This window comes from Ixodes scapularis, unplaced genomic scaffold (assembly GCF_016920785.2).
Source record: "Ixodes scapularis isolate PalLabHiFi unplaced genomic scaffold, ASM1692078v2 PGA_scaffold4__175_contigs__length_147842914, whole genome shotgun sequence".
In the NCBI taxonomy this organism is placed as follows: Eukaryota; Metazoa; Arthropoda; class Arachnida; order Ixodida; family Ixodidae; genus Ixodes; species Ixodes scapularis.
In genome coordinates, this window is record NW_024609879.1 from 121,201,848 (window position 1) to 121,219,506 (window position 17,659).

General features: G+C 44.7%; 1 protein-coding gene across 1 annotated transcript in view; it reads left to right on the forward strand.

The window, feature by feature from the left end:
* Nucleotides 1-1,605: 1,605 nt before the first annotated feature.
* The window catches only part of LOC115311997 (zinc metalloproteinase-disintegrin-like atragin), a 51,295-nt gene continuing 35,241 nt past the window's right edge, over nt 1,606-17,659 (forward strand). Inside the window, exons 1-4 of the mRNA XM_040217123.2 lie at nt 1,606-1,678; nt 6,497-6,669; nt 13,104-13,196; nt 16,420-16,531. Of these exons, the coding sequence (XP_040073057.1) occupies nt 1,606-1,678; nt 6,497-6,669; nt 13,104-13,196; nt 16,420-16,531 (451 nt within the window). The remainder of the gene's footprint in view (nt 1,679-6,496; nt 6,670-13,103; nt 13,197-16,419; nt 16,532-17,659) is intronic.

Genomic DNA, 17,659 nt, shown 5'->3' on the forward strand with positions numbered 1-17,659 from the left:
TTTCCGCTACGACCATACCTGCCGGATCAGGCCACCGTTCCGACGGTTTTTTGTACGACGAATCGGACGGTTCTGACGCACATGACTATCGCGCTTTGAATTAGTTTCCGCCTCGCCGCTTTCTTAGTCCAGTTGTCATTACCTATAAACGTGGAGGTATGTCGAGACCGGTTATAACGAAGTCAACAGGAATCGTAGACCCCTTCGCTATATCCGCTATTTCGTTATAACCGTCTTCGGTTATAACAACGTGCAAAAGGGAATGGGAAATCGTGATCGCTTCGCTGTAGCCGCTATTTCGTTATAACCGGTCTCGACAGTAGGAAGCTTCCGGAGGCGACATGACACACCCAGAGGTGAAGCCGTGAGGGATTTCCGGTTAGGAGGGAAAACATCCCAAGCGATGACCAAAACCAAAAGACGCTATAGGACGAACTTGGGCATCCTTGGGTGGCGTTTTCAGTGACTGCGACCCTCTATTTCCTGCTTTACTCGAATGTTCCCGTTTGGCTCGTTTGAGCCGGTATGTCGCTGCCATCCTCTTCCTACCTCCATGCCTATAAACAACAAATCCGTAGAACTTACCGCTTGCACACACCTTCATTTCAAAAAAAGAAAACCTCAAAATACAAATGCCAAAAACGTGTATCGTTTCGGTGATAACTAAGAATTCGATCCTTTTGTATTCCAGATTTGATATTAGTTAGGTCACTCAGGTATACGAAAAAAAAAATGTTTTGCTAATTTCATATTTCATCTAGAAAATGTAAACGTCACAATACGCTGTCAGGTGAGCGTCTCCCACAATCGCCCAGAAGAAATTTTCTCCCAATGTTGAAAATGGCCTCTCAAGAAAACAATAAATATGCACGTCGTGTAAACTCAATAGTCATGCAGATCCCTCGCCCCAACAAGAAAAACACACACGCACGCACGCACGCACGCACATTTTTGGTGGGAGTGAAAAATTAAGCCCTGGTCACGCTGCTAATACGAAAGACAGTCTGCAGGCAGCCTGTGGCGCGTTTGTACCTCGTGTGACACTCCTGTCACACTGCGCATACAGTCACTGTCCGCAGATATGTTCCAAGCCAGCATACGTATGAAACGAACATGGATCGAACATGGCCGAAGCGCATCCGCAGACAGTTCTGTCATCGTGTTGGCAGAAAACAACGTCTCTTTTGTACCACGTTTGTGCGAAAAAGAGCATCTGAGTGACTATGAATTCAAATTGAAAGGTTAAGACGCGCAAAAAATGACATAAATTTGCGAGGCGGATAAATATTTACCGCCTTTTCTCGACCTTTTTAGTACACAAAAACAACTTAACCTTAAAACGATGCGGCATTTAATGCGCGCGTCCACTGTTCAAACCCTAGAAATATTTAAACGCGGAAGCCCATGCACTTCCATTGAAATTTCCTCGATGACGACACTATAGGGACGAGAAGAAATATCACCGAAAGAGCTTCCGCCGTGTGGCAGACACCTGTACCGTGAGCGGCGCCACATTTCATTTGGGTGCTCCTCGAAATAAAAGGTAGGGTCATTCGCCCCCTCTGACGCACTACGTAATATTTCGCGAAAAGTTTTGCAAACGAGATGGAATGGTTGCTGCTCTGCGCGCTATTCTTTCGCGCTTCTCGTCATATCACGGCCATAACCACGGATGCACGTAAGTATGCTGTGCTTTTTTGTTTGTGTGTGTATGGCTGTAGTCAGAATGAGATTGACAGGGACGAGTTTCAGTTCTCCGTCTTCCAGCGCGAGCTTCCTCTACCTTCGATAACGCCTCGGCGTGTCATGAGCCTCGAGCGTGCACGAAAAGCCAGAGCACGACGGAAGGCAACAAGCCCGCGCTGGAGGCAAGGACTTCGAAAGAGACGCCCTGCCGTTCTCATCTTATCAGTGACTATAGTCGCTAACAAGATGAGAAAAGCAGGGGGAATAGTCACTGGGCAAGATAAGAACTGCAGGGGCCATGCGCTGAGAAACAGATTGAGAGTAGAATACGAGAGCGCCGAGCTCTGGTTCGAATGATTAGTGGGTGGACCCATAGGGTCATTGTAATGTGCGCTCCAGATTCGACTGGCGCTATAGCGTGCTGTTGGAAATTAATGCAGACAGCAACCAGTCGAAAATTGACTTCCTGTAACGCATGTCTATGGGAAAAAGTGAGTGCATTTTCTCGCTGCGCTCAATTATAAGATCAAATTTCACGAATAATTGGTACGTACTAGATACGTAGGAAATGTGTATGTTATTACAAGGGCGCGGTTCCGAGTAGGCAGTTCCTAGGCGTTAGCTGTGTCTGTGTATTTTTGGACTGTGTAGTTTGTTAAAAGAGGGCAGTTCGTTGTTTTTTATTTTTCGTTTTTAGAGGGCAAGGTGGTTTCTTTGAATGGATGGATGGATGGATGTTACTGGCGGTGACATCCAGCCATCCATCCATCCATCACAACGTAACAACATAACGGGCGGGAGCTTGCGCCATATAGCCTAAGTCTAAAAAAACAAACTTACGATTCCTCCCGCCCTTTTAAGCAGATTTTCTCGCCCTATCACCAGCCACTGTGGGATATCGTTAGGATGACATGGTGTTCAGGTGTGAAGCCCTTGCGTTCGCGGAGGGCAAGTTGGTGGTTCTACTGAACTGCGACGCTTTCTGTAAATGCTTCGCAGTCCATGTTAGGGGAGATAAGAATAGGCTTACCCCCATTTTTGTTAAAAACTGTGCCTGTGTGTCTTTTTTTTTTTTGTTAGCTCTTGTTTTATTGTGTCTTTTTGTCGTGTGGTTTTGTTCCTTCTGGTGACTGTAGTGACGGCGTTGGAGACGTGGTATATAAGGCGTGTACGAAATAAACTTCGTGGCTGAGTTTGAGATGTTGCCCGTTCTTTTTCTGTCTTCATTTAGGTTGTCCTTTTCCTACCCTAGTCTTAGGTTTACCATCTTGTTCGAATTACACCAGCTCGCCTGCGCTTCATATGTTTTTTCTTTTAGGGCGTTTTTTTCCCCCAAACTCATGGCATTAAACACAGTGCTAAAACAGCTTCACACTGGCATTTATGTGCACTGCCGGACACTGTTAGCGCGAACGCGGCGTCGGTTTCTTTCTGCGTGGGGGGCATACGTGTCAAACGAACAAAGCTAGGACATCTGGAAAAACTAAAGAGACGCCAAGATCTACGCAGTAACACTGTGTGAATAACTCGTTCTGCATGTAGATTATCAAAATAAAATTCAAACCCACGTAATATAGTCTGATTTGCAACAGGTAAGTACAGCTTTATTTTTCCTGCTCACGAATTTGTGCGAAGATGCTCGTTCTGCTCTTAAAACACTTTACGTTCCTTTTGATTCAATCTGTGTTCCTGCTATGAAACACAGATTGGAGCCCTACAGCTAAGTTTAACATCGTTCAATGCTGAAAATAAAACATAACTAAAGCAATTACACTTTTACAGTGATAATAAAGGTATACATACTATTCGATACGACCCAAATAACAAAGTTATCCATGGTATATTTTCCGGCGAGGATACAAAATGCAAGCGCATTTTCCGACACGAATGCACAGCAACACCGCAAAAGTAGACTGGTTGCCGTTTGCTTCCATTTGCATCCCGGAAGCCCCATAGACACCAGCGCCAGATTAATCTCTAGCGTACATCATAATACCTCTATGGGTAGACCTAAAGCTGGCTGCCTTTGTCTCCAATACGGTGCCTGGAACGCGTCTCCGACTGGTGTGTTTACCCGGTCCAAAAAAGTGGTCCCTCGATTTCCGCCTGATGACGTCATAGAAGTGTCATGCTGTCGCCGGTCGCAAACCTGGCGGCGTCCCAATGGCTGCGGTGTATGTGGCAGGCGCCTGTTCTGCTGCAGGTCGCTCTCCAATGCGGCAGTCCACGGAAGCTAAAGCAGCCGGAAGTTGGGACGCCTGGAATGCCGTGATGACAGCGACACTCGCGTTCGCCTGTGGTTTTCGCCAGCATTTCTACGACCAACCGCCAGGATCTCGACATGCAACAGCATGACGCTCCGGCTTCTGTGACGTCATTTGTTGCAACTTTGGGACCACTTTTGATGTATGGGCGGGATAGGACGGTAAACACACCGGTCGGAAAAGCGCTCCAGGCACCATAGTCTCCACTGCACTTTTCGAATGCGTTAGAACGCGGAATCCCGGCGTCCGGAGTTAGGCGTTCGGCTTTCGCATTCGAATGCCCTCGACGAGTGCAATGAAGACAAAGGCAGCTTTCGTCTCTACTGCACTCGTCGAGAGAGTTATAAATCTGAACGCAGGCGAACGGCGTTTTTCTCTCGCATTCGAACACGTTCGTTAAGTGCAGTGGAAACAAAAGCAGCTATAGCATTGAGGTCTACCCACTATCTTTTCCGTTAGAGCAAATCAGAGCGCGGCGTGTTCTGAAGTCACTGCAACCCCTGCACAAGAAGCAGACGAATTTTCGCTTTGCAAAAATTTTCGAACGAAAACGTACGAAAACCCTTACTCTGGAGTAAGATCGAGTAAATTCTGGAACACGACCAATGATACGAGGGCCCGGCAGAACAGATGGACAGCATTGGTAGGTGGCGCGTGAAGTCAAGTATGACCAGAGCTCTGAGTAGGACCAGCACCGAGGTCACCATAAAGCGATGGAAGCAGGGAGGAAAAGCGCGATGTCTGCTCGGTGCTGTTCAAACAGACCTCGGACTGCCGGACGCTTCAAAGCTTACACGATTTTTGACGGAGTCGTGCCGCCTCCCGATTTCTGAAGTGTCCTGCATGAACAGGCCGTAACACTTGGGCGTCTCGTGAGATTCCAGAGTGCCCAGGTGGCCAAAGCACGATACAAGGAAACGAACGCTTGCTAGAAGTGGGAATTTGAGAAGAACGCCATCCGGCTCTCGTCCAGTCAGGGGCCCGTAGCACTCGGAGCACGCGTCCACAAAACGCGGCCATTTAATGTTGACCATGGCGTCTGCAAGACGCGACCAGAAAGTCGGCTTTGCAGAGTTCGATTAAGCAGGAGCATAGCCTCCTATATACTGACAAAGCCTGGCAGATCAGCACGAGACGCGGCCACCGAAATGGAAAAGGTAGAGCGGCAGACAACGGATGAGAGAAGAGCCACTTGACTAGCGCCCCGCGCTGCGGCGAGACGCTGAAACACAGTTCTCCAGAGCGAACAAGTGTATTTTGGGTTTGGATGGAACACCGCGGATGAACAGTTAATCACAGGCACACAAGAAGGAAACAGACTCGCAGCGCTGACTTACAACTCCAGTGCTATATTTCTTCTTCCTCAAATCTTCAACCTTTTCGCCTTCGCCGTTAATGAGAACAATTTCAATTTTTACACACCAGAGACCAAATAGCCTTCTTGTGTGCCTGTGAGTGTGACTGTTCATCCGCGCTGTTCCATCCAAGCATGAATTCCCAACTAGCCCAAACATCCACATTATAGTGTTTTGGGTCTTCGCCGCTGCAAACGCTGTGCACTGCCAACCAGGTTCCCCGAGAAATGACTCTTTGATGCTCAGTACGTGCTACCAGGTCCTCGTGCTCCAAATCTGCGACCGAGCACTCTGTGGCTTCGTCGTCGAACTGCCAGGCTTTGTGAGTATTCAGGAGGCTATTCGTGCAGAACATTTTTATAGTTAAAACTGAAATTTCAGGGACTTCAACTTCTGGTTCCAGCAAAATCTCGCAGAATACAGCTTAGCGAAAGAAACCTATCAAATTGTGCATTTATTTTGCTCGCGTCCCAATGGTGTGGAAAAGCGGAGCAGCGGATTGTTGGCCCAGACTTGAGTTTTTGTTTGATTAGAATACGTAATTCGCAAACAGAGAAATAACTGGCATAATCGGTCATAACAGTTTAAGGAGTTTAGCTACCGATGGACAGAGTGAGAAAGTAACCAAAGCGTTATTTTAACAGCGGTGGCGATCTCAAACGAGACGTCAAGCTAGCTAGTAGCGCCATTTCATACCTTTCCGTCAATCTTGGCGACGTTTAGTGCATTACCGCGTGTCGGAGCCAATGAGAGCTACCTTGTCTTTCTCTCTCTCTCTCGAATGTAAGAAATACGTGGGTATAGCATCATAAGGACAAAGTCCAACAGCGTTTATTGAGCACTCTCTAAAGTAAATTCACACTGGTGTCTGAAACGTAACCGCGAAGCGTACCTGCTCGTTTTCATAATCAAACGCGAGTAAATTGTATTCGATCTTCAAGCCCGCAACCGCTTTCCGAATGCGGTTCGATCGCCAGTGCCAAGGCGGCGTAAAGGACGCTTCATGCCCCCATCCAAAACATACCCCCGCACCGGCAAGGCAAGAAAACGTTCTACCTGCCGGACGCAGGATCCCGAAGGCCTACAGGCGTATAATTGTTTCCTCAAGGAATGAAACTAGAGCGAGTCCGGGGTATCTGCTTGGTCTTTTTGAAGCACGTCACAAATGTTCTCGTTTTCTCTTACTGACAGGAACCATTCAAAACTTGAAAGTGTTTCCAGCAATCCTCAGTGAGCGGAGTTCGGCGAACAAAATTTCTATGAGGATTAACGACAACCTTGTGCTAAACCTGGAAAAGAGCTCCGTATTCTCAGACAAGTTTCAGTTCACAACACATACGGAGAACTCTAAAATCACATACCAAGTGAGTAAAGTCCCGGTCCCTTGTTTTAAACCTTAAAGGGCCCATGAAACAATTTTTGGGCTGATATAAATGAATTTAGATTGGGATTTTACTTATAGCGTATCGGTTAGTGGGCAGAAAGATGGCAGAAAGTCAAAAATCCGACTTTCAGTACGAAAATTTCAAAACACAACGAACTATTTCGTACATCCTCCCCTTCGTAAGCTCTCTGCCTTTTCACTGTGGTACATCCGCGGTCCCCAAACCGTGTCATCTGGCCCAAACACACGTCACACAACACCGGACCTCATTTATTCCCTCAGCCCCAAGCTGACCGTGCTGTAGAAGCTATGCGCTTGCCGGACCAATCAGCCAATTCCCTTTCATCGCTTGCCCTCATTCTCTGCGCGTGGGTATGCGCGAGAGAGCGTGATCACGTGGTAAAAGTGTAGCTGGCCCAACGAGCACGTAGCTTCCACAGGACAGTCAGCGGGGCGGGGAAAGTAACTTCTGTCCGAGTTTTGAGCGACGGGCTAGTCTTCTAGGGGAGAATGGCGGTCTCCGGGTCCACAAACGAGGGTCCCAGGTCCCTCCTTTACGACTTTTTAAACTTGAAGGTAAACCTTCGGCAGCCCTCAGCCTAATTAGGAACAGACATGAAGCGAAAAACAGGGACTCTAACAAAGTTGAACCGTTTGGTACAATGCGCGACTTACAAAAACAAGCAAAAAATAACTTCCTTCGTGACGTCCTTGGTCCTCTGTCCCCTCTTTTCCCGCGCCGGAGGATTCCCCTCGTGGGGAGTAAGGTGGGGAAAGGAGGTGAGGCGAAGAGAGAGAGATGCCTAGGAACGGGGCAGCTCTCTTTTCTCGGCTGACGTCAGGACCAATAACGTAACGATTTCGTCACATGCCGCGCGCGTTCGACACCACGGGACGCCCCCGTAGGAGGAGGTTTCCACGTCGTCCGGTTAAAATATGAAGCACTGATATTTAGCTACTCTCTCCGTGCCCGCTGGGTTTCCCAAACCACATGAGACGCGGAAACCTCAAAAAGAGGTAGACGATTAAGTAGGATTGCAGGGCCCCTTTAAAAAAGCTGTGCAACAATTTCAGTGCTTTGCTTAAAGGGCAACTCCGCTTCATTTTTGGTTTTGAAAAAACAATGCAGTCCTCTTCAGTATCGCCTAGGAAGACCACAGATCAAATATTACGACGCAGTTCTGTCTAAATGTTTCTTAAACGGTCCGGCAAACTTTGCAACTCGCCAAGTTGCCGAAATCGCCTGACTCGAGCGGGCGAATTCAGGCGCAACCAACAGCGCAGTCAAGGCTACGGCATGGGCGGAGCCAACATTGAGCTAAACGTCATCATCATGGCCCCCTTTAGCTTGTTTTTACTTCTCCGATCGAGCGTAGCGCATGACGTCAGCAACCGCCTCTCGGCGCTCAGCGGTGTCCACTTGATTGGCGTACGCGCCTACGCAGCGCGCTTCTTGGGAGCAGACCAACCGCCCGCCGTGGTCCCGCCGTTACCGCCGTCTTCCGCGTCACAACCACCGTCGTCGTCTCACCTTTTGCGATTATTACTTCTCGGAGTATTGTCTACACTATGGACACCACGTGCGCAGAGTCGCAGACTTATGCCGCAGGTGTGCAGACGTTGTCGAATGCCGTAGACACCAAAACGTGGCGAAGAGTGCGGTGCAGACGACACTCGCGCCTGCCGTACGCCCGCCCCCATCCCGCCTGTCGTTGGGCCGAGGATCACGTAACATCTCTACTTGGCGGCCCGAGGCCAATGTTGCCGGACGGAGCCGAAGTTTCGATTTCGATTTCCGCTCGTGTTTAAAATTATATTTAAAAATATATATCCTATTTTTCGCGAAGCAAACGACGTAGTGTCTTTTACTAGGGCTTTTTAATTCGAAATCACTCATTATCCCGATATCTTCGGAATTGAGCAGAGTTGCCCTTTAAATAATTTGGGAGTTGGTGTCTCGACCTTTAAAAAGTAAATAACAAAAATCTGATTTTACCTGCATGTTCTAGTTTTTATTTTAAAAATGAACAAAGATTGAGGTTTTCGGCCCCTCTCAACTCCTTCACCTTCTTCCGAGTCACGTGCGCTGTGACGTCAATGGGGGTCGCGCGGGGTACCGGTGAAGCTCTCTCTCTCTCTCTCTAGAGCCATCAGTGAAATGCGAGAACTGATCCACTCGCTACCGCGTGGCCACGTGCTGGCACAGCGCAAACAATATGGTGAACGGAGGAAAGTCTCATCCGGGTCCGGCCATCCCCGTGCCGCTCTGTCCCCCTCCCCCTCCGGCTGTTCGCGGTAGCAGATAGAGCTGACGGTTTTGTGGACCTAAGATAGATGGCGCCACTGAACTTCGTATAACAAAAGCTTTGTCGATGATACCAGGTGTTTGACGCATTTATATTTATGTTTGAACGACAAGATTTATAGAAGAGTTACCTTTCATCGAGCAGGTACTCGCACAACTTGCTATCTTTCTACAAGACCCCATTGCAGACTTGTGATGGTTACTTTAAAAATGTAATGGATTACAATTACAAATTACCGAGCCTCAAATGTAATGGATTACCGTTACAAACTACTTTCGCTGAAAAGTAACGGATTACTTTACTCGTTACGTTACAAATTACTTTCACGTTACTTTTTCCGTACACTTATCCAGAAAACAATAAAAACAAATTTCATATTTTTCAAAAATATTTTGCAACACTACTTTTCATTACTCATACCCCCGTATTATGGCAGTCCTTGAAAAATAAAATGTAGGTGCACTCGGTTCCCCTGTAAGCTGACAAGGCACCGGAAGCTTCAACGGCACCCGCCATCCCGCTAGCTTACGGCCTCCGGAAATAATCCCTGGAATTGTGAAGACAACGTTAACAGTGCGCATGCTCAGTAGCAGCGTCTACCTCCGCTACGAGATACGGAGCTAAAGACGCGATCTACGAAAGCTCCCTTTTGACTCGGGTGTTTCGCCTGTTATTCACAAGAACAGAAAAACTTATCTATCGTTACAATGCACGGTTAATGCAGAATGCAGATGTCCCAGCTTACCTTTATGTGTTTCCGTAGATTAGAGTTTGTTGCTCTTGCTGAGGACAAAGTGTGTTTTTTGGAAAGCAAAGTATGGTCTGAAACGTTAGGTTTCCGTTCTCCTTAATTCCCCGAATTTTTGAACATCTCATTAAGAGATGGCCATAGAGATAACGGATACTCCATGACCGAAAACTTGACCAGTCAGGGAGAGAGTGGCGGTTACGGGTTATTGATCGTTCATCGGTTCTCACTTTCATACTAATATTCGTGTACGCCAGGGGAGGGGAGGGCATAGACAGCGAGAGAAGCGGTGGCCGTCGGGCTCACAAAACAATAAAGGACCACAGCACTTTTACGCGTTCTCTCTCTCTCTGTCTGTCAGCTCTCCTTAGATGGCCTAACCTCCCCCCCCCCCCCCCCCCCCCTTTATGTTGACATTTGACTGTAAAGTGGGGAGTGGACTCGGCCACCGTTCCCAGACAAGTAAACCAAAAGAAGTATCGCATCTTCGAAGATGATGCTCTTCGCCTCTCGCCGGGCGATTTTCAGTCGTGCCTCATCAGTGTGCCAGAATGAAGTAGAGCACATCAAAGACAAAGAATTCGACACCCTCGCGCGAGGCTACATCGTCTGTTACGCGAGTTGTGAACCCGCGAATCAAGAGGGCACGGACCCGGGTTTGATCTCTGTGCAGGTGGCAGGAGACGCCACAGTCAGGAAAGGTGAAACGGTGTAAAAGACAACAACAAATAAACACCAAGAGTTTTCTCCTGCCCTGATAGAAGAAGTAAAACACGATGGAAGGCGACGGAGAGTCTACTCAGCGTCGTCGCACTTGGTCATTGTTTTTTTTAATATTTGTACACGCCTTGAACACTTTTCTAGTGGTTCAAGTGACCGATCATACAAAAAACCGTGTTTTCTCTCCCGTTCCTGATGTTTTCTATTTTGTTGAACATGCTCTCTTTGTACTGTTGAATGTTCTGCTCGTACTGTTCTAGTTAATGCATTATGATCATATATTTTAAAAAGGAACGAGTAATTAAAGTAATCCGTTATCAATATTTTGTAACGAAATTACATTACAAATTACTTCCGAAAACAGTAACGTGGTAATTACAAAATTACTTTAAAAAGCAACAGATTACAAGTAATCCGTTACTTGCAACGAATTACTTCCCAAGTCTGCCCCATTGACGTCATGCCGCGTGATTCACATGGCCGCCGCTCGCGGCTTCAGATCGGGGAATATTCAAATTTTTGCCTCGCGATTACGCGGCGGAATCGCAACATTTTGAAGGAAGGATGTGTGCTTTCTGTCCTTTGTGACAGAATAAACAACCTCAAAAGTAGAAGATGCCAATTCTTTCGACGTTAAAACCATTGCCCAGCTCCTTTAAGGCATTTAAACTTGCTATTCACGATTAAGAAAATACGCGTTCTGTAACTTTTCATTTACGAGTTTCGAGTTCTACGCTGAAATAGAGCCGGGAAAAATGGGTACTTACCTTTGTTCACCGGTACGCACTATTCACAATATCTACTTCCGCTGAAAAAACTTCCTTTTATGAGGACACCATCTGGTCTATAAGAAACACTCAGTTGAACATCAGGAACACCTTTATTCAGGTTCGTGGTACATCTTTCATGTGATGGTGGGGCACGTCATCCGTAAAGCAAAGTTCACTTGAACACTCAACCAATGTCGTCCCGCAGCTGATGATGCCTCAATCTGATCACCCTTTAACGCCAGGTTAGCCAAAAAGATCAAGAAACCCCGCCTGCATCACATTCCACGCGGCAAAACAGGCGTCTGGGGGGCTACCTTCACGCATAGAATACGCAAGGTGAACCGCAGTTATACAAGGAATGCGTTTAGTGAATTACAATGCTCATAAGGCAACCTGGCTGGGAGAGCTTAAATTACGCTGAAAATATGCAAAATAAAACGTTTTAGGGGGATCGGTGGCCGAGTGGGCTAGCGCACACCAGCTCGAAGCACGTGGAGCGAAAGCTCGTGCTGCAGAACCCAGGGATCCTGGGTTCGAGCCCCACCCCTGCCCGCTTCGATCTGGATGAGCATCGTATCGGCGTGCGGTCGTGTATCACTACAGCGTGGTGCACGTCAAAGACCCCAGGCTAGCGGTTGTACTGCACTGGCTAAATTTCTCATCTACAGCTGGGAGACTCGTCGCCCGTCGAGGCAGCCCAAGTTCTAGGCCGTATAAACATACACACAACCAAATTTTAAAAGGTTTTACACCTTTAATTATATAAACGAGCTTATCACAGGGCTAATGCCCTAAGGGTGTTACAACACCTTTAGGATTCTGGTGAACGCCCAAAAAGTATATGTTGGGGATTCAAAAAACCTCCTAAAACAATTTTTTTCGTTTTTTTTTTATGTTTTTTTTTTTTTATGAGCGGCGAGATTATAGTTAACACGTACAGATGTAACGTACACAGCAAGTAATGAATTACGCACGAACTCTCTTCAGCGTACAGCACTTCTCAGCACCCCTTTTACACCCTTTAAAATGACGGGTGTTCCATGTAACAGAAGCCTATTTTATGATTGAGAAGCCTGCATTTTGTCGAAATAAGGGTGCTGAAATGGCGTGGACATGAGTGTCAATCTGAAATTGCCTTTTTACACCCTATAACGATGTAAAATTTCTGAGTGTGTGAGAAGGGCGTTTCACGGATCATTATATAGCTGCGCGGACTGCCCTCACGATTCTCTAAGTTTGCCGCAGATATAGTCACCCACAGTGTGAGAAATTCAGGCATTGTCTGATCATGTTCTCATTTCTTGCTTCGTCATTCGTTCTCCGGCGTTCTTATCATCCAATGCCACCATCTCATTGGATGCGAACCGATAATGGGATAGTCGAGACTCACCACGCCTTGCGTTGCATAAAGTGTCAGTGTCTATGGTGACTAATCCCCCAAGAGTCACCGGCTGGCAAACACGTGTAAAGTTTTGTTTGATTGTTTGTTTGTTTGCTTGCTTGATTGATGAATAAAACAATGAATTGATTGATTGATTGATTTGACACGCTGCAAGTCCATAGGCCAAAGGAGGTCGGCGGCGGTGTTAAATGTAAAGGATGTTGAAGCATAAAAAATAGCAGAAAACTGAGTGTGATGCCACGCCTATTCTCAATATATTTCACACGAAGTGAGCATGCACAAAAAATAAACTCTGCCCATAGAGTAGAAAACAAGAATATCCTGGTGACGTTAGCTGGCATACGATTGCTCCTGCAGTTTTTTTATTATAATTCTATCGGATGGTAATGTATACTCATAATAGGATTTATGCTTTCTTCAAATCCTTGCCTTTGTAATAAACATAATCATTTCTCTTTATGCTAACAGATCAATGCATCTGATGTAGAACACAACCTGTACCACGACATTGAGAAAGACGCTGCAATCATGATAACTGATGATGATGATGGTCTTCGTGTTGTGAGTTGGCCTCAATTCTCCTGATCGCCTTGTTGAGTAAAAAAAATAGCAATGCGGTTTTCTAGATATATTTCAGACTTGTTTTTGTTATTTTAATTAGGAATATTTGTTTGACAGGAGAATATATCGTTTTACCTCTATATATTGCTACATCAAGATTGGACAGCATAGCGATAATATTTCAGAAATACATTTTGTGTATGTTTCTGAATTCCGATCCAATAATTCAAAAGTATTTTGTAATTCTGAATCAAAATACATTTTCAGGTATATATATGGTATCGCGATACAAACAGGAGCTGACGTATCTCCTGCAATTTTTTAAAAAATGTAACCTTCCAAGCAGAAGTTCAAGCTGAAAGTTTTCGTTCTCTTTTAACAAAAATGGTGGTGATGTGAAGGGGTGGCCTCGTTGCAATGCAGGTCAAGGTTCGGTCGGGTTGTATTGTCTCTGATTATACGTGACCCCGTCTCTATTCAGCAGAGATAAATATTGTCCCAAGGTGGTCAACTTTGGTAGATTCCAAAAGTTGTATGTGCACAGGTCCTATCCACAAATAGAAAATTGTGGGTTCATTCCACTCGGACATCGTAAGATCACTGCCGAAAAGAAGCACCCGGATTGGACAATAGCATGATAATGTTCTGATGTTATTTGGGAGGGCACAAAACTGATGTAAAGTTCGCTGTGTTTTTTTTTTTTTTCTTCCAAAAACATCATATGAAATGCCCCTCCCCCCCCCCCCCCCCCCCCGGCCCAACAAAAAATAATGCGCTTAATAGTGATGAAATTTTTTTTAATTTTTTTTTCCTAGTGGAGACTTGCTAGCTTTCCTTACCAGAACTACGCATTCTGTGCAATCGTAATTCTTCAGGAAATTTATTTCAAGCGCAATAAACGTAAAAGTCATTATTCAGGCTTCTTCTTACAATGAGTACTCGTTTGTCGGATTTAAAAACAAATATTGTATAATTTCTTTGGGTTATGCGAATCACGCTTAATTACTTTTCTTTATTTACACTAGTGGGTGCACCCTGTCAGTTCTACGGAGCATGAGAACATGTCAAATAGTTTCTTGAGAAAAATGCATCACTGATCATACACTTCTGCCCCAGAAAAAATGTAATCTTCTATTTTGCATTCACGCATACTATTCTCCTTTTCAAATGTATAGTTTATACATGTCTTCATATCTTTTTATATAAATGTATTTTAGCATCAATATTTTAGCAGTTTTTGTTCATGCATTTCAGTACTCATATTTGCAAATACTTAATAACGTATTTTTGCCCTATCTTGGTAAGGATCTACGCACTTTTTGAGGCTTTAGATAATATTGTTTTAAGCTGTGAAAGCTTCACTATGCGGTTTGGGCAGGTGAGTAATACGGCGCCGTGACAGAACAGCACTCGACAAAATAGCACGCGACAAAACAGCCCGGTCAAAACAGCACGCGTCAAAACAGCACAGCGTCAAAACAGCACAGCGTCAAAACAGCACGGCGACAAAACAGCATGGCGACAAAACAGCACGCGACAAAACAGCCCGGTCAAAACAGCACGCGTCAAAACACCGCAGCGTCAAAACAGCACGGCGACAAAACAGCACGCGACAAAACAGCACAGCGTCAAAACGACACAGCGACATAGTATAATATCAAAACACGTACAAGAGTGTAACAACTGCACGGCAGAGTGGTCGGGAACAGAAGTCGTGTGCAGAGAAGTGAACGATCTCAAAAGGGTATAGTGAAAGAGACGGTTATGATTACTTCTAAAGGCAACTGCACAAGTCAGGCATCGCTGGTTCTGGATCCCACTTCCAAGTCCTTCTTGCGTGTGCAATGTGGTTGGTTGATGTGTGTGGGACTTTTCGCTTTGAAAGTTAACTGTTTAAATTATGTTGTTTTTTAATCAAGGGTGTTTATTGGTCGTCTGTGTAATGTGGTTCGTTAATGTGTGTGGGTCGTTTCGCTTTAAAAGTGAACTGTCTAAATATTTGTTTTAAGCAAGGGTGTTTAATGGTCGTCTGTTCAGAGTGTTCGATCAGGATTTAAAAAGACGTAGGGGGTTCTTTATGTCTGCAGAAGCTTGGACTGCCGGAAGGTAAGGAAAGAGTGTTTGTGTCTACTAGGACGATGCCAAACCCGGGAAATAGGTCATGTCTTTTGTTGGGCTTTGGACCTGAACTTTGGGTTTTTTAATGTGGTGGTTGGTGATGGGGTTTGAGGTTTTGTTACTATATATGGAAGTGTCACTAAATAAACTTTCAGCTGAGTTTGAGACAACGCCTTTTGTCTTTCATGTTTCCGTCCCTTCCACTTTTCGTTCTTCTAGTTCCCCACCCAGTCTCAGGTGGTTCCAGAAAATGGTAAATCTACACCAGTTCGCCTGCGCCATCACAGCATTATTGTTTATCTTCATTAATTAGAAAGTTAATCAACAACTTTTAGTATATAAACCGATTTCCCTTGACGATGTGCCTGCTATAATACATCCCACTAACGGTATAATAATTTAAGTGTACTGACTGCATTGTGTAGCCAGTGCAGCTTTCACGGCACTTTTGAAGCAAATTTGTAAAGCCTAAAAACAAATCCTGTGTACAAGTGACATTATTTGAGTTCTTCTTGGCGCTCACATTCAAACGAATGGTAATTTGATGGAAGATTAACTATCAAGCTCCTGCGGATGGGCGTTTTCTCCATACGCTATTTTTGCAGGACAACGCCCTAGAAACGTTCTGGTGACCGGAATCTCGTACCAGCTTCTTGGTGTGGTGTATATGAAGAGGGAACGAGTAGAAACACACGAAGTCGATTACGCAACAGAGGCGTGACGCATAACTTCCCCCGCGATTTTAGTTCCTAATTAGAAAATTATTCGACAGAAACGCGAAACGCTGCCACTACAATTTAAAAAGAAGATCTTCGTAAAAAAATTATAAAAACGGCTTGACATAACAAGAAAAGAGTCAAATTAAATGTTTCACCTCCCCGTGTGCCAGGTATTGTCAGTAAAGCAAAAATTAATGGTCTGTGCTGTCTGCCCTACTGATCATGCGTCCCTCATGGGAGAGAAAACTTTAATTAAACAATTTTTATTCTAATTTTTTTATATTAGGCCGTTAATATTTTTTTCTTGTTGCTAGACTTTAGAGCTACACAATTTCCATACTTTTAAATATATGATATTGAGCGGGTAACATATATTTATTGCATAGGAAGGGATCTTGGGTGATACCATGCGGATAAGGCCGTTATCTGCGATGGAACGGAACGCAGAAGGACACGTGGCCCACGAACTATTTGAAGTTCCATTGCGACATCCGGGAGGTAAGAATTCCCAGCGCTCCATGTTTCCTGATAAAGATGAGAGGCACTCTTTTGAAAACTCGAGCTTTTTGTATTTTCGGTTTTGGAGAATGTCATAAATAGATTTACTCCCAATTTTACCTTAATCGATTGATTATGAGCTTTAATACTTTTTTTTTTTTGTTCTTCGCACTAGTGTATTTTTCGAGTTTAACAAAAAGAAATATTGAAACAAGAAATTGAAACCGCTTATGGTAATGCTTAGAACAAACATGTTTCATATAACATTTGCAACAAGTTTCTTAGAAAGGTGACTTTCCGCGTTATATGTGGTTGTAAAATTTTGACTAAATATTTTTATTAATGTCAATGGTATATCTCTCCACTTTTGGAGCTGTAAACCGTCTCAGACAAAATTATGATTTTGGAAACTTACATATTAATAATTAAAAGGCCATTGACAACACCAACGTCAATACAATATTATGGTCTCAAACGCAGGGAATCAAACCGAAAAATATAACGTTTCGGATACGGTTACGGTTACCATTTCCTGCTGATATCAGTCTCGTTTCGGATTTTTTACGGATTTAATTTTTACGGTTTCTGATACCAGTTACACGTTCCTAAAAGCTTTTTTTTTCTCTTTGTTTCTCCAATAATTTCATTCTTGAAATGCTAGACAGGCGTTATATAATAAACTGTTTAAGTAAGTAAGTAAGTAAGTAATATTTATTTTCAGCAATATTGTGCTGAGGGCACCAGACAAAAAGCTTCCATGAGGTAGCTTGACTGGGCCTGGTGCCCCTGCACTTACAGGGCATTATAAAAAAAACAAGTACTACAGAATACACTTTGACTAAACAAAACAAACACGTACATCTTTTTTTGTTAAACAGTGAATATCATTGTGGTCTATAAGGAACTTGTTAAGTAATGAAGGCAGGTTATGCGCAATAGATTGGAGTGCATAATTTGTACGAAAATGAGGCACGTTCCAGAACTCTCTGCGTCTGACAAGGATGAAGGATTCACGTTTTGTCAGATGGGATACATTAGACAAAAAAGAAGCAAACTCAGCGGTCGAAAATAAATAAGAACATAGCAAACGGTACTCGTATACACTGGCAATCCTCATGATGTTGAATT